The following is a 26,222-nucleotide window of genomic DNA, read 5'->3' as shown; positions in this document are numbered from 1 at the left end:
TGGTGCATTGTGAAAGACAATTGACTCCATGCTTAAAATGTACACCATCATCTCCTCTGTATCCATCAACATTCATTGTAACCAGTTTACTTCCTGCTACAGGGACCAAACTCCCCGCCACCGCCCCCACTCCCTCCCCCTCAGTCCTCAAACACACATACACACACCAAATATGAAGAGACTACTGGTCCTGGCACAATGAGGTATATGTGGAATGTTGTGATTGCTGACTGGGGAGGGGGAGAGCGAACAGCCCCCTCACATCTATTGAGCGTACATGCCTGATGTGGAAAGCAGGTCAGATCAGGGTTAGGTCGGGTTTCCTGTACCGTCAGCATGACTTTTCTGCAAACAGGAAACAAGGCTCCCAAAGGGGGGGTTAACACTGTGATGACAAACCTTCAGAATAAATTTAAATTTCATCTGACAGGGTTGGGGCACTGTGTGTGTGTGTGTGTCAGAGAGAAAAAGGGGTAATTTTTGAACTTCTCTTTGGCACATCCTAATAATCATCTGCGCTCACCATCTCACAGCAGCGTCAATAATCGACGCTGAAATGTGGAGACTCGCAGCCTCAGGGCAGTACCGTACCACGGTCCCAGCCCGTTCACTAGCAGCCCGTGGCCTGTGCTCTTCTCCAGGTCAGCACTCAGCTCAGCGAGGGGAGAAAGGTGGCCCAGTTGACCATGCTCCTGCTCAAGAGACATGTTGAAAGATAACGAGGAATGAAACTGAACTGCTCAACTCCATTGATTTGCTGGTAATCTTGAAGAAAAACCCATGGCCAGCACTCTCTAGAACAGTGGTCCTAACTCCAGGTCCTGGAGAGCCTCAGGCGGGGCTGGCTTTTGTTGTTACTCAGTTGATTGATATTACAGGTAAGGCAAAAACAAAAATCGGCAGACTCTATGGCTCGCTAGTGAGGACCACTATTAGAATTTATTACATAGGTATATGAAGCAGGCAAGGCACATGTAGGCCATCTTATATGCAATACAATAAGGTTCATTACAGACAGTAGCCTGACTGACTAGTCCCACTGAATTCACAGAAGGAGTTGTTGTTTTAGCTGTTTGGTGTTTCTGCGTTTTCTCCTCTGAGGAGGAAGTGGTATGTTGCATTTCTGTCTTGAAATGTACTCCATATCTATGATCTGGCAGTGCGCTTGCTGTTAATCTCTCGATCGATTGAGGCAGCTGAGAATACATATTTGAGTTCTGACACGATTTTGTGATTTTAGTTACTCCAGTACAATGCAGGTTTGGCTCACTGGCAGTGAGTGACAGTGAATACCTCCACTATATAAAGTGAGTAAGAGCCAGATTAAGGGTAATATTAAATATGACAGCAGCGAGAGATTAACAAAGTGAACTACAGGCGATTCTTCGGGGTGAGTTTGATTAGCAGAACGAGAGGGTACAAATGGAAATTGGAAAAGGATAAATTGTGTACAGACATTAGGAAGTATTTTTTCACACAGAGCTTGGTCACTGTATGGAATAGCTTGCCAGGACATGTAGTGGAGGCAGAAACACTGGGGGTTTTCAAGACTAGATACTAGCAAGACATTAGATACATGTCACTGGTAGAAAAAGGCAAGTATTGCTGGGCTTATTGTTATGCTTATGTTCCTACTGTATATGTAAAGGGAGAGTGCCTGAAATGTTGTAGATGTTGCTGCTTTCATAGATGCTCTCAACAGCATCTTTGACCTCAAGGTTACTGGTGGTTTTCAAGACCAGGCTTGATACAGTGCTAGATACTATTTAGGTACACTTAGTGGTGGGGAAAAAAGCAAGCATTGATGGGCTGAATGGCCTGTTCTCACCATTATGTTAGGCTATGAGAGAGAGAGAGAGAGAGAGTAAGATACTTTTTTTTACTCTTAATACCCTGTTTTTATTAGTGACACAGTCTTAATCACTCTGCAGCAATCCAAAACAACCCGAAACCACAAGAAAGAAACCCAACCAGAAAAAAAGGAATCAATTCAGACCTTCAGCTCTAACTTATTCCCCACTACACAATGAACGGTAAATGCTGTCAGTATCAGAGGACTGGTGGCTGATCGATAATATCATAGTGTCATTGACACTAATAATTAGAATACAAAATAATATACAAATATAATGAGATTATAGTATACCCATTGACTGGGTAAACTAAAATTCAATAGCCTTCTGCACATGGGCAGTACATCCATCCATCCATTATCTTTTTTTTTTTAAAGATATTTTTTAGGCATTTTTCAGCTTTATTGGACAGTATATAGTATAGAGAGACAGGAAGAATGGGAGCGAGAGAGAGGGGAAGACATGCGTCAAATGTCGGACGGTCGGATTCGAACCGCCGACATCGCGGTTCGCAATGAGCATGCGGTCAGTGCTCTACAGGCTGCGCCACCGAGACCATCCATTATCTTAACCCGCTTATCCTGAACAGGGTCACAGGGGGGCTGGAGCCTATCCCAGCATACATTGGGGCGAAAGGCAGGAATACACCCTGGAGAGGTCGCCAGTCCATTGCAGGGTACACAAACCATTCACTCACACACTCATACCCACGGGCAATTTAGACTCTCCAAACAGCCTAACCTGCATGTCTTTGGACTGTGGGAGGAAACCGGAGTACCTGGAGGAAACCCACGCAAACATGCAGACTCCACACAGAGAGGCCCCGGCTGACCAGGATTAACCTCCTAAGACCCGCACTCTTTTTTGGTATGCATTTGTAATTTCTCTTTGCTATTTGGGCTTATTGGGACCTGATAAGTATAAAAACTAAGCATCATCTTTTGACATGATGTAGTTTTTGAGAAAAATGATGTCCACATATGTGGACTCTCGGTCTTAAGAATTAAGTATTACGGTTGTACAGCCCAAAATGTGGAGTCCACGCATGTGTATGCCAGGTTTTAGAAGGTTAAACAAAGGACCTCCTTGCTGTGAGGCGGCAGTGCTACCCACTGCACCCACTTATGATCTATTGTCAATTCAAGTTCATTTCATAGGTAATTCAAGGGAATTGTCACAAAGCAGTTTTACAGAGGCCACTGTGTGCTAGCATGGGGAAACTCCCTGGTGCAAATCTTGAGCAGAACCTGACTCAGAGGGGGATGGTTGCAGTAAAGCATTCTGCGAGCGTTCTGCGAGTTTACCACACATCTCAGGAAAACCCCCACCCCTCCAGTCTTCAGCCTGCGCTGCGAGGGGTTCAAGGTGAGTGCGCCCCAACCGCAGTTTACTTTACTTCTGCAGTTGCTAATGGCAACCGGATGCAAAAATCAACCACAGAGGGGTTTGTTGGCTGAGATGCAGAAGATTATTTCTGCAGGTTACTTAGCTGAATTCAGTTACTCCGTTTATTTTATCTTTATTTTTGATCCTCCACATAAAGGACACTTATTTTGGGTGCCTTCAGTGGCCCTCTTGCTATCAAAACAGATATCTTGCTATCAAAACAGATAACATGAAACATACTCCTGAAAAGTAAATTCACTCCGGTGCATTAAAGATGCTAGATGCTCAATAAAACTATATCCGTAAACCTTTCACTCCTTCACAGTTGCTGTTGATTCAATACGGAAACTTATCTCAAACTTTTCACAAGGAATTTATCTCAAATTGTTAAAACTCATACTATTGACATGCACAAAGCGGTGCAATTTAACAGGAAACCATTTAAATCAGCAGTCCCAATTCCTCTGGTGAAACAGGAAGTGGTGAAGACAGCTGGTCTATGTATGACAGCCCCTCCATTCCCATTGACATTGCCCTAAAATAAATACAGATGAACATGAACACAAACACAATGGACTTATAAACAGTGTGGCCTGACCAGAATTAGGCTGGCGCTCAGCTTGTCCGTCCCAGATCCTACTGAGGCATGGCAGGGCATCTCTTTGTGTGCGTGCTTGTGTGTGTGTGTGAAATGAGTGGTAGAGGAGAGTGTGATCAACATATGAGCCGAACTAAGAGGAACCTGAACCTTTGACTGCTGCTGTGTGTGTGTGTGTGTGTGTGTGTGTGTGTGTGTGAAATGAGTGGTAGAGGAGAGTATGATCAACATATGAACCAAACTAAGAAGGAAACAGAACTTTCTAATTCTGCTGCTGTGTGTGTGTCTGTGTATGTGTGTATGTATGTGGATGTGTTCGTGCATGCGTATATGCGTGTGTGTGAGTGTGTCTGTGCATGTATGTCTGTGTACGGGCATGTGTGTGAGAGAGCAAAGGCACACTGTTCTGCCAGCTCTAATCTGATAAAAAATGCTTGCACACAAAAAAGAAGCAGTCACAACCACGTCAAAACCATGCCTGAGAAAACACACCACCCTTGCCCCTAACAAACAGTCGCATTTGGTGGTGAACACTGTTCTAGGCGTTGTCGCAGTCACACAAGGGCGGCCTGTAGCGTAATGGTTAACGGAAATTCCTGGGACACGCAAGGTCGGTGGTTCTAATCCACAATAAGCCACAATAAGATCCATACAGCCATTCGGCCCTTGAGCAAGGCCCTTAACCCTGCATTGCTCCAGGGGAGGATTGTCTCCTGCTTAGTCTAATCAACTGTACGTCGCTCTGGATAACATCGTCTGCAAAATGCCAATAATGTGATAATGTAACACAACTGCATAGCACTTCATGCTTGACTGCTGAGTTGCTGGATCCTAAAAGAGCCTCCAGGAGAAGCACCTTATACCTACTATATGAAGGTGGGTCATTGTTATTTTGGAGATGTTTTGCTTCCAGTGCTCCAGGGGCACCATTTCAGATCTTGGCTGAGGATCTGCTTGCCTCCGCTAGGAAGGTGAGACTGGTTCTAGGTAGATTGTTCAGCAGGACAATGACTCCAGGCATACATCAGTGCCAAAATGGTTTAGTAAAAACAACGTAACCATGTTCTGCAATGGCCATCTCATTCTCCAGGCTTAAGTCCTCCCACCCCATGGTCTGAACTGAAGAGGGGGGTGGGGGGTCTAAAGGATATCAATGATTATGAAAAGTCAAAAATCCCTCCAAATGTGTTATCTGGGCTTATCACAGATTATAGGAAAAGGCTCATCATCTTTACCAGGGGTGTTTGCATAACTTATTAAACCAGGGGTGCCAATAATTGTGGACCCTGTTTTTTGGGGAAATATAATTTTTATTTGAAAAATGTAATGTTTTATATTAAAAAATACATTTTACTTGTTACACACTCAGTGCACTGTACCAAACAGAACATAAGAGAGGTATGGTAATTGTATTGTTAGTAGGGTTATGTATTTAAATGTCAGATCTCTGTGTCGAATGGGTAAAATGTTAACCAGTCCTATGGTCAAATAAACCTAATGAAAAAGGTTTTGTTTCATGAATGAATTCCATGAATGTCCACTCTTCAACATACATGTGAGCTATTCACCCAAGGTACTTTCCTTCCCTCAGTGATGCCTGGAAGGCAGCAGGTTCAGCTCAGCCAACCACAGATTATGTGTACATGCTACTTGCCAGATTTTTTTTTAATGCATTTTTATTAAACCTATCTGTATTTATCTTACTGAGCTAGCTAGTTTGCTAAACCCATCAAAATCAGTTTTCTAGTTCTACAAGCTGCTGCCTTCAAGGCATCACTGAGAGAAGGAAAGTGCCTTGGGCAAACTATTCTCAGCAGTTTTTTCTTTCTGCTCATACACTATCGAGTATTTTTGCCCCTATCTTGCACTGAGAACATTAGAATTACGTCATATCGAAGCTTATTTGGCTCTATAGCTGTTCACCTGGTAGCTGCTGTGTAGTTTCCTTTGCCCAAGTCATTAACCAAACCTAACGGCTGTAGATTGAGAAAGAGTTGCAACACAGGAACCAGGCAATCAGATGTTGACAACTCTGTTCCATGACTGCTGAGATAGGGGGCTGTCTCTTGCTCTCTCTTTCTCTCTCTCTCTCCCTCTCTCTGTCACACACAGGTGCCATAAGCAGAGTAGGGATTTGTATGTGTAACAAATAAAATTGAGGTTCTGTACTTTTCTGTTTTTTTGGACATGTTGTATCCTGCAAACAGTGTAGCTGGTACTCCAGGCCTCTGAATTCATAACAGGATATCCGTGAAATTACAACCAAATCACAGCGCAAGCAAAAGGACAACTAAATGGTAACTGCTGGTGACTGTAACCAAAAGGGACAGCGAAAGTTTATTTGGCTCTGCAGCTGTAAACAGGTAGAAATGACTGAGGTCTACGGCCACAACCATATCCACCCCCCCGAGCAATCATTGAACAGGGATTGTACATTTTTATCTCTGACAGCAGTCCTCTCCTCCTCTTTCTCTCTTCCCCCTCATTCTTTCCCACTCCCCCTCTCTGTCTCACCGCCTGTGACACAGGAGGTTCCTCTTCTTGAACCGGTGGGTGCAACTCTGAAATGAACAAGCCCTGCCCAGAGAGACAGAACACAGAAGAAAGAGAGCAAAAACAGAATGAGAGTGAGAGAGAGAGAGAGAGAGAGCGAGCGAGAGAGAGAAAGGGGACCATTTCAACGAGTGTGCACTGAAGTTGCGTCATTTTGCTAAAGAGCAGTACAGCTGTTTAAACTTTCGTACTTGGTGCTTATCAGTTTCTCTTTTATAAACTCACATTTTGGTTAGAAGAGTGTCTTTTTGTTACTTAAAAAAAATAATCTTTGGCTTCCTTTATCCATTTCAGTGCTTTGGCCATTTTCTTTTTCCACCATGAGGAGAGGGCTTTTGCTGATTCTGGGTGAGTAACTTTTATTGTTGCTTTGCCTTGGCAACAGTTTGTTTCTCAGAATGTAGAATAAATTACTGCCATCACTTTCATACTGTGGAATGAAGAACTACTTGGCTTGGTTGTGATTTAGGTACAGGCGAGTGTGGTGTTAAGTTGTTTTTTGTGTTGGGTTAAAGATATGTGTAATATCAGTGTTGAGGTAAGGGTTGGGTTGTATGTATTTAAATATACACGCACACACGCTGTTCTGTGGCTGTACAGTATATAAATTCCAACAGCACAAGGGAAAAGGTGGAGCTCCTCAGAGAAACACATTGTTAAAAACAGTTCAAATTCACGCTCCCATCCCTACATCCAGTACCCGCATCACATTTACATGTTTGGTATTTAGCTGACACTTTCATCCAGAGCAACCTACACAGCTTCCATTACTTTACATATAATCCTTCATAGAGCAGGATATTTACTTCCGGTTATCTTAGTTAAGAGTACAACAACATTCCCTCCTGGGTATCAACCCAACATTACAATCCCAACATTACAATCCCAGTTACTTAACCATTTCATTACATTTTCATCCCATAAATGACACAAATGTATCTGAGAGTCACCCACCCTAACACAGTCTCTCTCTCTCTCTCTCTCTCTCTCTCTCTCACACACTCACACACACACATACTCGCACATGCGGAACCTCACTCACCAACACATCCGCCTGCACATTCACACATTTTCTCGAGCATTTAACACATTTTTTGCGGCAATTCAGACGTGTTAGCAAACCTTTTATTGATTGCAAACTTTGCCGAGAATGTATTTACATAAAACAAAAGTGGAATAACCATCAATCCATAACAACATGTGTGGGAAGTAGAATACGATCTTCCCAGATTGGTCTGTCTCCCTTGCTTTTATGCCAAATCATACGTTTGAAACCAGGCGGCAGTGCCATAAATCAACCTGGAGGGGTGGTCAAATCTGGAATTTAGACCCCCACCCTTGGGGGTTGTTGAGTAGGGAAAATGAGATGATTACCAGGAGAGAACGTGTAGGTTTTCCCTTGAGTTACTGAAACTATGGTTTATTAAACTCCATTTGGTATGAAATGTATCTCATCCGATTCCTTCATTTTACCAAATCACATCCATACCAAACAGATTACCCAAACATTATCCATTTTACATGTAATTCCTGTTACCATTACATAAGACTTCATGCAATAATACAAGGATCACATGGGCAATGTTTTCAAGGTGTTACCGGGTCTATTTACTATCTTAATAGCAGTTTTGAATATTTAATCTAGGAGAACAGTCGAACCAATCAGAATAACACCAAACATTACTATATTCTGACCTGGGATTATCATGAAACATCTTTATGCCATCTCCAATATTCCTGTGCTCTAACCTGTCAGGAATGTGAGAAAAGGGGGGCCCCCAGGGCCCCCAGAAGGCGCCTCTAAGAATCCTTGCATGTGTGCCAACGGTGGGGCTAACAATGTATGCTCCAGGAGGGGGAAGTCAGCAAGCTGACCAGCACATGAGACCAAATGTTACTTCTGACTGGCTTACACAACCAAGGCCTTGGTGGACCTGATGGAAAGAGACATGCTTTTTCTTGTGATGAACAGTGAAACTTAGTGATGTCATCAGCCTCTAAATGTCAATCAGAGGGAGCTGCTGCTGGGATTTAGGTACAGGCGACTGTGGTGTTGTTTTTTGTGTTGGGTTAAAGATATGTGTAATATCAGTGTTGAGGTAAGGGTTGGGTTGTGTGGTGTACGTGTTTGTGGTCTAGATACCAGGGTGTGTGGTAATCGAATTGCCATGTTGTGGGTGTTATAGAGGTAGATAAAGGGAAGTGTGTATATTTTTGGTGGAACCTGTACTGGTATTAGTGGTTCTGGTGGAGTACAGTCGTTTGTGGTGTAAATACAGGAGCGAGTATATTATGCTGGGGTGTAGGTGTTCTGGTATTCACATGAGTGACTGTTTTAATGCTGATCAAAACAGAAACCACACAAAATGAAGAACATCAAGTTTCCAGTGTCACTGGTGTGTGTGTAATGAGTGGGAGTGCCGAGTACGCCTTTCTAAGACACAAGGGAAGAGTCAGTGTCCCCAGCTCAGATACGCTTTGTCAATTATTTCTACCCCATGATGCCATACTGCATCTACAGTGTGATATTTTAAATATACACGCACACACGCTGCTCTGAGGCTGTACAGTATATAAATTCCAACAGCACAAGGGAAAAGGTGAAGCTCCTCAGAGAAACACATTGTTAATAACGGTTCAAATTCACACTCCCATCCCTACATCCAGTACCCACATCACATTTACGTTTGGTATTTGAGACGGGTGCGTGGGGGTTCGACCCAAAATGCACGACTCAGAAACAATGGTAAAATAAAGTCCCGTCAGGGCTTTATTCGGGACGAATCCCAGGAGCGTAGTCAAAACAAGCAAAGTCCATACACGTAGATCCAGCCAATAAAACAATAAATAATCAGAAAACACGGTGCCGAGGGAAAAGGCAAACTCGTAGTCGGTAGACGTGCAGGGAGGTCCGGTAGCAGGAGAGCTGTCAGCGGGGCAGAAGTACAGGCGGGCGGCAGGCAGGGTCGTGGTCGAGGGCGATGCGGAAGTCGAAACCATAAAACAAACAGCGAGGCAAAGGTACAAAAGCAGTAGGCGGGGACGTGGTCAAAAACAAGCGATGGTCAACGAAACAGAAATCAATAAACGGTGGTCGATAAACAGGCTTGGATCTTAACGTGAAGACAATGGCACTAATCAGTCAAGCGTCGCTGAGACGGACAAAAGGCAGACAATTTCGCAACGAACAGAAGTGCAACTGGGCTATAAATGCGGGTGTAGACAGGTGTAGACAATTAGTTAGAGAGCAGCAAGGGAATGGAAAACAGGTGCGATGGATGACAAGTTTTAACAAGGTAATTAGTAATCGTTAGTAATAAACCTATCCTGCCCTAGCATTAGTAAATTAGTAAATGACATGCACGAGAAACGTACGGTAACATGAACACATGATTAGTCTGTTAGTATTACCCAATCCTGATCTAGCATTAGTAGTTTTAGTACATAGACCAGGGGTCGGCAACCCTGGTCCTGGAGAGCCGCAGGGTGTGCTGGCTTTCGTCTCCACTTTAAAATAAGCAACCGATTCAGACCCAAGAAACCAGGTGAGGTGAGTTAACTGTGCAATCAACGGCTTTCATTGATCAATTAATACCAAGTAACAACGAAAGCCAGCACACCCTGCGGCTCTCCAGGACCAGGGTTGCCGACCCCTGACAAGGTTTGCGGAAAAACATGTAAAAGTGTATTTTTAAACAGCGACAAGTTTACGTAACAATAAACAATAAATCAAAACATAACACAAAACGAACTAAGTCGATAACCACTCCACATAACAAGGTAAAAATAATCGTAATGAAAACATAACTAGACATGACAAGACAATTAATCGTAACAAGAAATAAACTAAACAACATGACGAACCTAGACTAACATAATACATGATAAGACAATACGTGACTAAGACAAATGATAAAACATAAAACAAGGCAAGACAGACCTGAAACGTGACAGTATTTAGCTGAAACTTTCATCCAGAGCAACCTACACAGCTTCCATTACTTTACATATAATCCTTCATAGAGCAGGATATATCTTACTGTAGCTACACTACGGCTTGAACCACCGACCTTTCAGGTCACAGTCAACCAGGCTGTACGCTGCCCCTTCCACACACACACACACGCACACACACACAAACACACGCACACACACAAACACACACACACACATACACATACATACTGACACAGACACAAACACTGTCTGCAAAGGTGAGTATTGCTGGGCTGAATGGCCTGTTCTCACCATTACCTTATGTTATGTTATGTTATGTTTTGTTATGTTATGTCTGCTTTGAGTGAATGGGCTGTGGAGACCATTGCTGATCAGCCATAAATCATTCATCCTCCTGCATTTTTGAGTAGCATAGACCTACTCGCATGTCCTGGCAGTCAGTACTCACCTGTGCGTTTGACACGCAGTGCACATTTACATTAACCCCATGCCAGCCAAGGCCTTGGAGGACCTGATGGAAGGAGACATGCTTTTTCTTGTGATGAACAGTGAAACTTAGTGATGTCATCAGCCTCTAAATGTCAATCAGAGGGAGCTGCGACCGAATATGAGGAGCGATAGGGTGGAGAATGCTGGGTTGCCAGGTGTGAGATTATTGCTGAATTGCGGGGGATTCACCGCCTCCCGCGAGCAGCCGTACTGCAGGAACAAACGCAGGAAGCGGCAGTTTCTGAGGTGTTGATGTGTCATCAGCAGGCCCTTGTGCTGGAAAGATTGCCAAGTCTGACCTCATCAGGTTTGGAGTTTGTCACAAGGTCACAAATAGTATAATCTTTTTTTATCCCCCCCCCCATTGGTTTGGAATTATGGGTAATAATGGCACCTGCTCTGCAGTTCCTGGCAGCACAGGGCTTTTAAGTGAAGACTTATGACTTATGATTTTGTTGTGCACACTGGATAGAAATGTTACATTTTAAGTCTTGGTCATATGAAGACTCTTTCATCAGAAAGAGATGGGTGATGAAGGGCAGGCAGCTGCTGAAAATGGAGGCAGCTCTGATCTCCCTGATCTCCTCCTGCAGGTTTCTCCTTCTCCCTGATGACAGATCTGGCACTCTCACAATGCAAAGTAGGATTTCAAAGTACAGGTGAAGGTTGTATTGGTAAGTTTCCCACAATAACTATCATATGTGACTAATACATAGACTTGGATATATTCACTGAAACAGTGAAATATTGTAGCTGCTGCAAATATATTGACCAATTAAGCTTGTTACAAGATATTGTAAATCCCTTCATATAATTGAAAAAAGGTTCACTGACATGTTGACTCATCCTCTGCCTGTGTTTATAGTCCTTAAATTCAGGTTTGAAAATATACAGTTGACCAGAAATATACAGTTGCAGACACTCTGTAACAAAACATTGTAAAGCTGTAATAATTGCCACAGCCAATGGTGTTTCAACATCAGTATGTTCAGAGAGAAGGGGGAGGGATAAACAGTCTTGTGGGTTGAGGGTGTCTGAAATTACCTATTGAACCTTATGTTCTAATAACTTTCTGAAACGACACAGGTGTGGCTCTCCTTGCCATTTGCAGTCGTTTTATTTTCATCCAACCATCCATTATCTTAACCCGCCTATCCTGAACAGGGTCACAGGGGGGCTGGAGCCTATCCCAGCATACATTGGGTGAAAGGCAGGAATACACACTGGACAGGTCGCCAGTCCATCGCAGGGCATACACACCATTCACTCACACACTCATACCTATGGGCAATTTAGACTCTCCAATCAGCCTAACCTGCATGTCTTTGGACTATGGGAGGAAACCGGAGTTTGTTTTATTTTTTTACTTTTAATTTGTAAGACAGTGGCCTGGACTCAATCAACATGAACTGATAGTTAAATTCAAATCTGTTTTTTTCCATAACCACGGCTTGATTCATAGTTTGGCAAGATGGTTTTTGGCAAGTTCAGCAATGACTAAAACTATACCGCTGTCATTTAAGCCAAAGGGAAGCACACAAGTTGACTGCATGCAGGCCAGTGACTCTCTCGTCTTCCGCTCTGATTTATTTCTTCTACAGACGTGGACGAATGTTTACCTGGAGAGAGGCCAATCTGTGGACAGAATGGAAACTGCAGCAACACCAATGGCAGCTACATGTGTATATGTCACCAGGGGTATAGAATGAAATCATCCAATGACCTTTTCAGCAGCGAGCCATGTTCAGGTAATACTACTCAAACCCTCACTTGTCTGAATGAGAAAAAGCGGCCATTTTCTCTAATGATGAAAGTAAACTTCATTATGAGACGCAAGCCTTGCCAGGCTGTATAGTTATACATTTTAATGCAATAATGCAGAATCAACCAGAAATACAGTAAGAAGCTCTGGAGATTTCCATTGCCTGTGTTTATCATCAGGTCTCATATCTTCCAGTGAGCATGTATAATTTTTTGTGTGAGATGAATTAGCTCTTGTCATGACTGGAGTTTTTTTTTTGTGAAATATTCATCATCCAATGTGTGAAAATATTTCTTTCTGCAGACATAAAAGAGTGTTTAGAGAATAAGACAATGTGTGGTCCCCACACACGTTGTATAGACACGCCTGGATCACATTCCTGCACCTGTAACAGTGGATTTGTCCCCAGCAATGAGAAACAACCATTTCTAGCCTCTGACGGAGTTACATGCAAAGGTCAGACTCCTTTTATGGAAATGTGGGAGGGAGGTTTCAGTCTTGTTTCTGCAGAGGTGTGTCCAAATCACAGCTGTGCTGCCACTTAATTTTTCTCTGTGCTAGAGTGTTTCCCCTGATCTCATCAATACTCAGTACCTCTGTGCGTTCAATTCAATTCAATGTGCTTTATTGGCAGGAAATATGTAGGTAAATATTGCCAAAGCAAACATTAAGTATATATAAGTATATAACTATATATAAGTATATAATCTCTCTCTCTCTCTCTCTCTCTCTCTCTCTCTCTCTCTCTCTCTCTCTCTCTCTCTCTCTCTCTCTCTCTCTCTCTCTCTCTCTCTCTCTCTCTCTCTCTCTCTCTCTCTCTCTCTCTCTCTCTCTCTCTCTCTCTCTCTGGGGCACAGCAATATTATGTAAAAGAAGGTAGTCATGTTTCGAATTTTGTTGCATATATTTTGCACGCCATGACTTCCTGATGTCTGTGACCTACCGACATCATCAGAGTCTGAATATCTTATTTTTAGGTTGGCCTAGGTGTTTCCTTTTTTAAAAAAATCCCTCCACCAATGTTCACCAGCCGAGTCACTCCCCTGTCTGTGTGTCCCACTATTTGGGATTTCAACATTCCTTCCAATCTCGCAGTTCTTACCTCCTGCTTCTCTTGGTAGTTAAATGTTGTAAAGCACTGTTCTTACTAACTACAACTAATCTAGATATTGTACAGTACTAATCCACTTACAGTACTAATCCATTAATACACTTACTCTCTGTCTTACTAACTAACTAACAGTCACTTTTATTGGGTAGTTAGAATTATTCACGTAACTAATTCACTAACAAAATCTCTTAGTGTTTCTGCACTATTCTATGACTCCGCCTCCCTATGCTATCCCTGATTACTCGCTTAGTTTCAGCGAAGTGTTCGCACCTGTCTCTGACTGTCACTACGTCTTCAATCTATACAAATGTCTACTCCTTAATCCGGAGCCGTATGTTTTACATGTTTGTTTACGTGCATCCAGTCCGCGTTTTTGTCTCCCTCCTGTTATGCTGTTGTTGCTAAGTTGTTTTTTGTGTTGGGTTAAAGATATGTGTAATATACAGTGTTGAGGTAAGGGTTGGGTAAGGGTAAGGGTCTAGATACCAGGGTGTGTTTAATTGCCATGTTGTGGGTGTTATAGAGGTAGATAAAGGGAAGAGAGTGTATATTTTTGGTGGAACCTGTACTGGTATTAGTGGTTCTGGTGGAGTACAGTGATTTGTGGTGTAAATACAGGAGCGAGTATATTATGCTGGGGTGTAGGTGTTCTGGTATTGACATGAGTGAGTGACTCTGTTTTAGTGCTGATCCACAGTGATATAAATAGAAACAGGCTGATCAAAACAGAAACCACACAAAATGAAGAACATCAAGTTTCCAGTGTTACTGCTGTGTGTGTGTGTGTGTGTGTGTGTGTGTGTGTGTGTGTGTGAAATGAGTGGGAGTGCCGAGTACGCCTTTCTAAGACACAAGGGAAGAGTCAGTATCCCCAGCTCAGATACGCTTTGCCAGTTATTTCTACCCCATGATGCCATGCTGCATCTATAGTGTGATATTATGAATACACACGCACACACACTGTTCTGGGGCTGTACAGTATATAAATTCCAACAGCACAAGGGAAAAGGTGAAGCTCCTCAGAGAAACACATTGTTAATAACGGTTCAAATTCACACTCCCATCCCTACATCCAGTACCCGCATCACATTTACATGTTTGGTATTTAGCTGACACTTTCATCCAGAGCAACCTACACAGCTTCCATTACTTTACATATAATCCTTCATAGAGCGGGATATTTACTTCCGGTTATTTTTGTTAATAGTACAACAACATTCCCTCCTGGGTATCAACCCAACATCCACTGAGTTACAATCCCAGTTACTTAACCATTTCATTACATTTTCATCCCATGTTGACTCACCCTCTGCCTGTGTTTATAGTCCTTAAATTCAGGTTTGAAAATATACAGTTGACCAAAAATATACAGTTGCAGACACTCTGTAACAAAACATTGTAAAGCTGTAATAATTGCCACAGCCAATGATGTTTCAACATCAGCATGTTCAGAGAGAAGGGGGAGGGATAAACAGTGTTGTGGGTTGAGGGTGTCCGAAATTACCTATTGAACCTTACGTTCTAATAACTTTCTGGAACGACACAGGTGTGGCTCTCCTTGCCATTTGCAGTCGTTTTATTTTCATCCAACCATCCCTCCTGTTATGCTGTTATTACCCTATTGTGTTTCCCCACCAGTTGTCTATTTGTTTAGCCCACCTTCTCCCCAGCCCCGCCTAGATTGTCATCTTCCCTCATGTATTTAAACCTCAGTCTCCATTTCACCCATTGTCCGAACGTTGATCTCTGATAGTTCTGAGGTTTTTGTATGCCTATTTTTGAGATTCTTAAAGACACCCCTTTGGTTTAGATTTTTCGAGTTTTGCCTTGCCCTCTGGTTTTGTTTGCCCTTCTGCTCTCTTGGCTTTGACTATTTGCTTTGTTTTGTGACTGTTTCCTGCCTTCGCCCTTTTGTACCTTAGCCCTTTGACTACTTGGATTTTGACCCTTTGCTTGTTTTTCCAATTCTTTTGCTTTCTGTTTTTGGTGTTGTCTTGGATCTCTTGGCTTGAACTCGGGATAAACCCTACATTTTTGGATTATCCCGTGGTCTGCGTCTGGGTCCACAGTGCCATATGTAACTAAGTGACCAGAAATGACAATATCATTAACAATAATAGTAATAATAGTCATTAACAATATTTACAGTTTTAGTGCAATCCATTAATTCTGACTAAAGGATTTCCTTTTCCGTTTTTTTTCCCTACTCCATTTTATATTTTAAATGTGATTCCATTATTTGTTTGTCCCGAATGTGCCCTAACACCAACCCCCAGCCTGTCTGATTTTTTTCCCCACCTTGAATCATACAAACTATATTCATCATTTCCCTGAGATACCAGGTTTTCTGTTCCGCTGTAATGTTTTACGATTGATTTAAAATACTCCATTTGTAGATCCTGATCTGAGGTAGACTTGAAAATAAATACTTGTCCCAGAAGTATAATAACATTTACAACCTCGTTTCTTTGCATTATCATAATACTCTATGGTCTCAATTATCTGTCTTATGTTATCGCCAAATGAAACAACCTTGAATGAAACCTGTTTGATCATTATGTATAATGTCTGAAATAACATTTTTAATCCTGTAAGCGATGCATTTGGCTAATATTTTAGCATCACAACATTGTAGGGTAAGAGATCTCCAATTTTATAAAAGACAGGGTCCTTATATTGACCCCCCTGGATCTGGTTCTAAAACTCTTTGCATTTGAATGGATCCCTATGGGAATTGGGGGGTCAGTCTAGATTCAGCTGTAAATTATGCTGATTCAGTATGGAACACATTTGTTGGCTAAATGGCTGTAAGTCATTAAGGTATCAAATGAGCCTTAAACCACCATGCTGCTGCCAGATATGCAGTAGATATGAAAATAATTGTTTCCCCAAATATTCCTGTTGAACTCAATGGAAATATTCAGGAGAAACAATTATTTTCTCCTGAATGGAAAGCTGGCTTGTGAGCCATGAACATCAAATTTCATTGAGATGCCCTAATATTGTTATCTGTGACTGATTGTCATCCATCCCTTCACCCCCCCACCCCCCACCCACTTCAGATGTAGATGAGTGCTTGGCTGATAGCTTGATCTGTGGAAAGGGTGGAGACTGCAACAACACAGAGGGCAGCTACAAGTGCGTCTGCAATACTGGATTCAGTAACTATGGCATTGCCCTGGCAAAGTGTGACGGTAAGTGAGCAGCTAGCAGTCAGAGGCCGCTGAAGCAGGAGGCATTATCACCACTAGGGTGCAGCACTGCTCAGCCCTTTGACTACTTGGATTTTGACCCTTTGCTTGTTTTTCCAATTATTCTTTTGTTTTCTGTTTTTGGTGTTGTCTTGGATCTCTCGGCTTGAACTCGCAATAAACACTACGTGTTTGGATTATCCCGTGGTCTGCGTCTGGGTCCACAGTGCCATACGTAACAAAGTGACCAGAAATGACAATATCATTAACGATAATAGTTTTGTCATATTCTAACAATATTAACAGTTTTAGTGCAATTAATTAATTCTGACAAAAGGATTTCCTTTTCCTTTTTTTTCCTACTCCATTTTATATTTGAAATGTGATTCCATTATTTGTTTGTCCCGAATGTGCCCTAACACCAACCCCCAGCCTGTCTGATTTTTTTCCCCACCTTGAATCATACAAACTATATTCATCATTTCCCTGAGATACCAGGTTTTCTGCTCCGCTGTAATGTTTCACGATTGATTTAAAATGCTTAATTTCGGGATCCTGATCCAAGGTAGACTTGAAAATAAAAACTTTGCCCAGAAGTATAATAACATTTACAACCAAATTTCTTTGCATTATCATAATACGGTCTCAATTATCTGTCTTATGTTATCGCCAAATGAAACGACCTTGAATGAAACCTGTTTGATCATTATGTATAATGTCTGAAATAACATTTTTAATCCAGTAAGCGATGCATTTGGCTAATATTTCAGCATCACAACATTGTAGGGTAAGAGATCTCCAATTTTATAAAAGACAGGGTCCTTATTGTCTTGAATCTCTCGGCTTGAACTCGCAATAAACACTACGTTCTTGGATTATCCCGTGGTCAAGCCCCCCCCCCCCACTTCAGATGTGGATGAGTGCTTGGCTGATAGTTTGATCTGTGGAAAGGGTGGAGGCCGCTGAAGCAGGAGGCATTATCACCACTAGGGTGCAGTCCAGTGTTACTGCTTTCGCTGCGAGACCAGGGGATGCCACCAGACCCCACCAACACTGTTCTGTTTCTGTCCTGGGACATCCACATCCAACAATGTACTGTACTGAAGGTTCAGGAAAGAACATGAATGCTGTGTGGAACACCACGGTGGTCAATAACAAGTCTTTCATTCATTCCCCCTTAGAGCTGACATGCAACAATTTTGCACCTGAGGCTTCACCTGACCAGGTAGTTTTCGCTTCATTACTGACCTGAACCTAATGGAGATTCAGATTGAAAGAATACAACGGTGAATGCATCTCTCTTACAGACTAAACTCATCTATCCTCCTCTCTCCTCAACCCCCTCTCAGATACCAGCAAAACTTGACAAAGCATTATCGCTGATGAGAAATGCATGTAATGCCCTGAGCAATTCTCATGGACCAGATGGAGGGCAGCCCGATGGAGAGATACTGTTGGAGGTGAAACAAAACTTGATTTATTCACTACAACACAAACATTACCCAAGCCATAGCTACACAACACCCCAATCAACAGCTACACAAACACACCCCAACCCAAAACTACACAAAGTAACATCTCAAAACCATGATGATGCCACACTCACCAATCTGGTTTCTGTCCATCTCACATCACTTCCCCTCTCCCTCATTTCCCTCTCTTGCTCCATGGCTTTGTCTAGAGACTGTTGCTCATAATCGAGCAGCTGCTGTCAGCTGGGCCGCTGAACAAGAACAGCGCAGTCAGCACCTTTCTGAAGGTGGTAGAGGATGCCCTGCGACTCATCGGACCTCTACTGCACAAAAAGAGCACCAGGAGGTCCTATAACCACACAGGTAGGAGCTCTACTCAACAGCTGCACACTGCTGCCCACTCCAGGCTGCTAACTGCTATTTGACTGCTGCTTATCACCACCGCTTTGTGCAGTCTAGTGGTCCAGTGGTCATACACTCTCAGAAAAAATATTTATTTGGCTTGTCCTCATAGTTTTTATGCATCCCTGTATGGTTGACATGAAAACTGTGAAAGCTCCCAGATCTAACCATGACAAAGAGCCATTGAAGTAGATACAGTCCCTCTGTAGAGACCCTTTCTTCTGAGAGTGGAGCAACTGAGACAAACAAGTAGCAGTGTCCCTTAATGGATAAAGAACTGAGCTTGCAGGTCAAAGGATGTTGGTCTGATTGGCAGACTACCTGTATTGTTTCAGTAAAACAGTCTGCTGTATGGGTGGTATGGGGAAAATGTAAGCAGTGTAAATTGTACTAAAACCTGCTATCTGGCATTTTACAGCAGACTACAATCTGTAAGCCACAACAAATGTGGAAATTTCTACTCAGGAACAAGCCTTCTATCTTCTAATTCATCTGCAGGCTTAAGTTAACACTTAAAACACATCTAATCATATGCTACGAAAATAATGTACAGTACATCATCAATTTAGCTTTGCCTCCATGTACTAGCACATTAATCACTAGATCACTGCCTGTAATGAGGATGCTTGAGGTGAGGATTGGGGGTCCATGCTGCAGGTTGTTCACCCCCTCTATGTCTCTGGGCAGAGGTGGAGATTTTAGTGGAGAGAGGTCAGCTGGCACCCAAGGGGGAGATCAGCCTGTCCTCTGCACATGCACATCTGGACACACACTGGGAGACTGCTGCTGGAGATACCGCCTACCCAGGTATTCTTCATCTTTCTTCCACTGTATCATCACCATCATCATCTATAGTTCTCTTATTACCATTACTTTACAAATACAAAACACCCTTTTTGGCGGTAATGTGCGATTGTAAGCTGATTCAATTCAAATCAACCACGATTTTTCATATTACCTTTTCTGATGCAATATAAACAACAGAAAAGTGACCTTGATCCCTTGACCCCTAACCTTTCACCCAGGATTTGCAGCTGCCTCTCTCCTGACCCATAAAGGCCTGGAGTCATCCACCAATGACTCATTCCAGAGACTTAAAGAAGACCACGAGCACAAGGGCATAAGGTTCTCAATGAACTCCAAAGTGGTGACGGTTAGCGTGAGCAACTTAAACACGACGAACCTGCAAAAACCCGTCAACTTCACCTTCTCGCACCTTGTGGTGAGCATGGTCAACACCACGTACCGAATCACAAGAGACCGCCACACGCTTTGTTTCTTTCTCTTGTCGTTGTTCTGAGTTCTTAGATCCAACCCCCCTGTCCAATTTTCCCTCTGCCCCCTTGTTTTCCTCCTGGCACTGAAGCCCTGTTTCCCCCTGGCCCTGAAGCCCTGTTTCCCCCTGGCACTGACCACCTGTTTCCCCCTGGCACTGACCACCTGTTTCCCTGTTCTGTTAATCATTAAAAATTATTGTTGTTGGCACAAGAATTATATAATAATATAATTTAGTCCCGGGAAATTCACCCAGCAGCCCTGCCTGACTGTCTAGACATTTCAGTTAGTTTTAATGTCTAGTTTTCACTGAGTTGCCACCATAAAAATGTCCACTTGGTCGTTTCCTGTTACTCTTTCCACCTCACTTCCTGTTTCTCCCCCAGTCCACAGATGAAAACCACTCCTGCGTTTACTGGGATGCCAGGAGCGCTGGAGGGGGCTGGTCCACGGAGGGCTGTGAGGTGGTGCGCAGCAACGCCAATGAGACAGAGTGCTCCTGCACCCACCTGAGCAGCTTCGCTGTGCTGATGGCCATGTACGAGCTGGAGGTGAGGCGGACGGGGAGGTCTACAGCACCAGGCTGTCTGCTCTTAATTCTATTTACTTATTTGTTTATTTTTGACAGGGACAATGCACATCGAGCCACAATTCAGTTTCCACATCAATTCAAATGTGCCATTAGCTAATGAGGTCTGTATGATAAATGAAAGACCTAATGTCATCAATACAATACTTCAGCAAATGCAGCACTACTATAGAATTTATACATCAATACATAAAGCTATGAAAACATGTAACCTATCCTGTCTCTGTGGTATAGTTTTCTCTCCTACTATGTGAAGCAATACTCCCTGGCGTTAGCATTGGCAGGCTACCATTCATTGATACTGTCCTCCAGCATCTCTGCATTTGGTTCAGGGGTTTGTATTTACAGTGATGCTGACCCTCGGTTTTGAGGGCCAAGGGCTTTTGCCCACCTGTCACTGAATAGTATATGTTTGTAAGATATTTTTTGTTGTTGTGGATAGCACACAGGAATGGAAGAGAGATCTTGAGTGTGTACTGCACATAGAGACTGAAGCGTTTACCTTGTTTTTCGGCAGGACAACTTCCATTTGGAGGTGATCACCTGGGTGGGGCTGTCCGTGTCCCAGCTGTGCCTTCTGCTCTGCGTCCTCACCTTCCTCTACTGCCACTCCATCCAGGGCACACGCAACACCATCCACCTGCACCTCTGTGTCTGCCTCTTCATCGCCAACCTCATCTTCCTCGCTGGCATCTCCAGCACACAGAACAAGGTGTGTGTGTGTCCGGTCTGCACATCTGTTTGTGTCTGTGTGTCTCTGTGAGTGTGTCTGTGTGTCTGTGCGGGTGTGTGTATGTGGGTGTGTCTGTGTGTGTGGGTGTGTCTGTCTGTTTGTGTGTATGTGGGTGTGTCTATGTGTGTGGGTGTGTCTGTTTGTGTCTGTGTGTGTGTGTGTGTGTGTGTGTGTGCGTGTGTGCGGGTGTGTGTGTGGGTGTGTCTGTTTGTGTCTGTGTGTCTGTGTGTTTGTGTGTGTGTGTGTCTGTGTGTGTGTGTGTGTGTGTGTGTGTGTGTCTTTGTGTGTGTGTGTGTGTGTGTGTCTGTGTGTCTGTGTGTGTGTGTGTGCTACAACGAGAGACTGTTTTGCAATCATGTCTCTCACTCTCCCTCCCTCCCCCTCCCTTTCCTTTCCTTCCCTTCCCAATCCCTCCTGTCTCTTTCCAACAATTAAAATCTGCTTCACTGACAATGCACATGCTAGGCCATGCTAGGTATTGTGTGGTCAGAGCACACAAATAAAGAGAATAATACATATAACATGATAAGGAACCTGGAACTAACAAGTGCAATATAACAGCAGTAAACAAAATGATCAGATATCCATAATAGCATAACAGGTTAAACATAATTTATGGACAATCTTTTTAATGATGTCTTCTTGCTCAGGTTGGCTGTGCGGTTGTGGCTGGTCTTCTTCACTTCTTCTTCCTGGCAGCGTTCTGCTGGATGTGTCTGGAGGGGGTGCAGCTGTACCGCATGGTGGTGCTGGTCTTCAACACCACGCTGCGGCCCCTCTACATGATGGCGGCCGGTTACGGGGTCCCCGCCATCATCGTCAGTGTCTCTGCCGCCATCCACCCAGGGGGATACGGCACGGATAAACAGTAGGGCTCCGATGTCTGTCTGTCTGTCTATCCTTCTGCCCTTCTGTCTGTCTGGTTGGCTTTCTGGCTGGCTGGCTGCCTCCCTCTATTCCTTTCCAATTATTTTCATAGAGCTCATTTCAGCACTGAACAGTTAAAAGTCGCAACTGTGAAAGCAAGGCACGATTCAGTGAACATGCTGTTACATAAAATAAAGTCACTCTTTCAGAATGTTTTAAAATGTGCGTGTTAGTATTGTGTGTTTTAGAGCTTTGAAACAGTGCTGTGTCTTCCCACAGTTGCTGGCTGCTGCTAAAGGATGGTTTTATCTGGAGTTTCTTTGGTCCTGTCTGCGTCATCATCATGGTGAGTGTCCCACCCCAGAGCTCCCAGTCTGCCCCCTCTACCTCCCCACCCTGGTCACCTTATTCACATACCCTCAGGCTCACAGAGGCTCTTCAGAGGCTGCTGAGAGGCTCATCCTATTGAAACACTGGGTTCCACAGTGTAGCACACTTTAGGTTGCAGCATCCTCCACGGATAGAGGGATTTAGTGACCTCCTCTAGTTTTAGGTGGAGAGAAAATACTTTTCTCCTGTATTCATGAAAGAGCTTGTTGTGTAAATGAACACAATTATGCACAGGGAGGGGACATTTACAAAATCTGGGTTAAAAATTATCTTTCAAATATATTTGTCATTTCTGAAATATATTTATCGTTTGTAATCGTTCATTTTGAATATTTTTCTCAATCACCCTTCTCCCCCAGGTGAATGCTTTCTTCTTCATGATAACAGTGTGGAAGCTGGTGGACAAGTTCTCCAGCCTCAACCCTGACCTTACCAACCTGCGGAAGATCAAGTATGAGCTCAATACTTAAATATTATACACATCATATTCATATACATGTGGCACATATGGCACCACTTTCTGCATGTCTAATACTGTTATACACACATATTACAGTCATATATACATAAGTGGATTAGTACACATTTTACTCTTCAACCTTCCGCATTTCAGATATCTTGCCCAATTTATCCTCGTCAATGCCTTGGGCCTGATGTCTGCTGTCTCCCCCTGCAGGGTATTTACTGTTACTGCAGTGGCACAGCTGTGTGTGTTGGGGACTATGTGGATCTTTGGATGCTTCCTGTTTGAGGAGACCACCAATCGCCCTTTGGAGTACATCTTCACTTTCCTCAACAGCCTGCAGGGGACGCTGTTGTTTGTGATGCACTGCCTATTCTCCAAACAGGTGTGCTGTTCTCACACACACGCACACACACAGAGTAACTTAATCCACTCATATACATAAAATACAAATATGCTCAACAAAAGAAAAGGTTTAATTCAAACATACATTGAATACATTTGCGGTTGTGATAAAAAGATGTGCTCGGTGAGTTTATGTCTTACATCAATGTATCATAATACAACATATTTGAATGTATTGTGCCAGATCAAGCATAGCAATATTGCTGTGCTTTCATTTCTTTGACCAAGTGTGTTTGCAATAGAAAAAGTGAAATAGCATATTTTCTTCACATTCATATTTAATCCGTTCCTTTCTGCCCTCTGCTGACCCTCTCAGGTGAGAGATGAGTATGGCAAGCTCCTGTCCCGCTGTAAATCTCAGAAGAAGAAATACTCTGAATTCAGCAGCAACCAGTCAAGCAACTCCCAGGTACTCTCTCAGCCTTATTTTCAAGTTTTTTTGTGTGGGATGCAGCAAAAAGTCCGTCACTCAGTCACACACCTCAGTTTTGCTTCCACTTCATTATCTTTCCCTCTGTCTTTTCTTTGATCAATAGACAGCATGTCCTCCCCTCTCTGTCTTTCTCTCTCTCGCACACTCACACACTCACACACACACACACACACACACACACACGCTGATGTGCTATACTGTGAAGAGCACCTGTTCATCCCTGTAACAGTATTGATGGTAAGAGTGTTGATGATCTTTGTTTCTCACAGGCCAAGAGTGCTCAGCACACCGGCGAGTCACGAATCTGATGGCCACACCGTGACCCATGATGCTTTGCAAGTGAAGGACACTTCTTTTTCTTTTTCACCATGGCCCCTCTTTGACCTCCTCTCCTCCCTCTAGTATTTCTTACTGCATAAGATCTGAATCTGAGCTGAACAGAAATTATATTAATGGAATCAGGAAAGTTCCGCTGATCTATTGGCTGACTTGTCATGTGAGAGCAGAGCTATTGCTGGATTGTGTAAAGGAAAACAAAGCAATTTGCTAACTTGACACATGGAAGTAATATTATTGGTGGATTCTTTGGGGTAGACAAGTCCCATTGGTGGACACAAGGAGCTTCTATCTACACCTAGCTGTAAAGTGTTCCAATATGGAACACAAGGGAACACAGAGTGGGAAATGGAAGCTCCTATGTGGAAACAAGGAAGGTTCTCATCTTGTGATTGGACACTCAGGCTATGAGAGGCTGTCTGATTGGACTAAATGATGATGACAGTTTGGTACAGTCAGTGTCCCTCCTGTCACACCCCAGGACCAGAGGACTGGAACAACTACAGCTCCCCCACTCTGAGCAGGGCTGACCCTCCAGCTACAGTAGTTGCATAGCGATGACGTTCATTTGTGCATGCAGTCACAGCCCTGGTGCTTAGAACTGTCCTTCTACCATCCTTCTACCATACTGACTAGGTCCACTCATTGTGATGGTTGGCATTTATAGAGCATCCAAAGTGCTGTATAAATGATGCTTCTCATTCACCCTCATTCACCCATTCATACACACACTCACACACACACCAACGGCGATTGGCTGCCATTCAAGGCACCGACCACCTCGTCAGAGGGGTTAGGTGTCTTGCTCAGGGACACTTCGATACACCCAGGGTGGGATCGAACCGGCAACCGACAGCCAGACGACTGCTTTTACCACCCGAGCTAATGTGGCCTTGTGATTTTCTTCTGATGCATAGTTCAGATGCTTTCACAATCAGTGAAACTGCTGAGATACAATGCATATCCCGCCTGATTCGAGGAGCTCAAATATGCAATGTCATCGAAGGTATGAAGACAGAAGCATCCTAGTCACTGGCATCCTTGCTATGACAGAAAGGTGGTAGAACCTGATCAGAACACAAGCAAATAACGATACACAAAGGAGGAACAGTGTTGGCTTCATCTCTCTTTATTAGATAATGTTGAACATTAGTTCATTCTTTTTGCCATTGCTTTTAATGTGTGTACATGCTGTAGATATCAATATTGAAACCAGCGTCTAGTTTTAGATCTGGTTTATGATGATCCTGCATATAAGGCCACACAGACACAGACAATGGAAGTCAATTTTTGTAGTTTAAACAATGGGAATAAATTATTGTTGTTGTTGTTGTTGTTGTTATTACTATGATTGTGATGATAACAACGATGAGGATAATGATGAATATGTATAACTGTTCATTTATTATCAATAATAAATTGCACATCTGTTACTGTACCTCCAGCAGCCCCACCTTCATTGTATCTCCTCTTTAAGCTCCTATTTTATTTATTCTCTAAATTGTAATCTGCTGGACAGCATACTTTCAGAGTAAGACAGGTTATCCCATGTATTTATCTTTAATCTTATAAAGACTGTATGTTGCTTTTGTGTGTTGCTTGATGGAAATCTAATAAATTAAGAATAATTCTATGGCTTTTTAGCATTTTCTTTGTGCACCTTAAGTATTTTGTTTCTCACTGTGTTTGAATCTGATTCTGGTTTTGAATTACTCTCCCAGCAACCCCATATGCACACTTACCTCACAAACCCCACATAGCTACCCCGCCAACAATCACCTTCTTTATTTCCCCAACTTATTCTTCCATTAAAAGTAAATAATTGAATTAATATGACATGCCAGTCATATTCATCATAAGGAGTTTGTTGGAAAGCTAATGTTGTTCTGGAAATTGAATCATATCAAATCAAATTAATAAAATAATACTAATCATATCCAGTCAGTTACTGAAATAC

General features: G+C 43.0%; 1 protein-coding gene across 1 annotated transcript; it reads left to right on the top strand.

Moving 5' to 3' along the window:
- Nucleotides 1-6,456: 6,456 nt before the first annotated feature.
- On the top strand, nucleotides 6,457-25,898 carry LOC133114105 (adhesion G protein-coupled receptor E5-like). Its single transcript, XM_061223295.1, has 18 exons — nucleotides 6,457-6,738; nucleotides 11,430-11,510; nucleotides 12,438-12,584; nucleotides 12,902-13,054; nucleotides 16,772-16,907; nucleotides 17,852-18,125; nucleotides 18,250-18,360; nucleotides 18,582-18,735; nucleotides 19,462-19,581; nucleotides 19,800-19,996; nucleotides 20,436-20,600; nucleotides 21,156-21,350; nucleotides 22,022-22,239; nucleotides 22,518-22,584; nucleotides 22,988-23,079; nucleotides 23,305-23,476; nucleotides 23,813-23,905; nucleotides 24,199-25,898. Exons 1-18 carry the CDS (start codon nucleotides 6,711-6,713, stop codon nucleotides 24,235-24,237), a joined length of 2,442 nt encoding a protein of 813 aa, XP_061079279.1. The 5' UTR covers nucleotides 6,457-6,710; the 3' UTR covers nucleotides 24,238-25,898.
- The last annotated feature ends 324 nt before the right edge of the window (nucleotides 25,899-26,222 follow it).

The sequence above is a fragment of the Conger conger genome, chromosome 16, assembly GCF_963514075.1.
Source record: "Conger conger chromosome 16, fConCon1.1, whole genome shotgun sequence".
Taxonomy (NCBI): domain Eukaryota; kingdom Metazoa; phylum Chordata; class Actinopteri; order Anguilliformes; family Congridae; genus Conger; species Conger conger.
The sequence above is the reverse complement of the archived record's forward strand: the minus strand, read 5'-3'. Positions and strand labels throughout refer to the sequence as shown.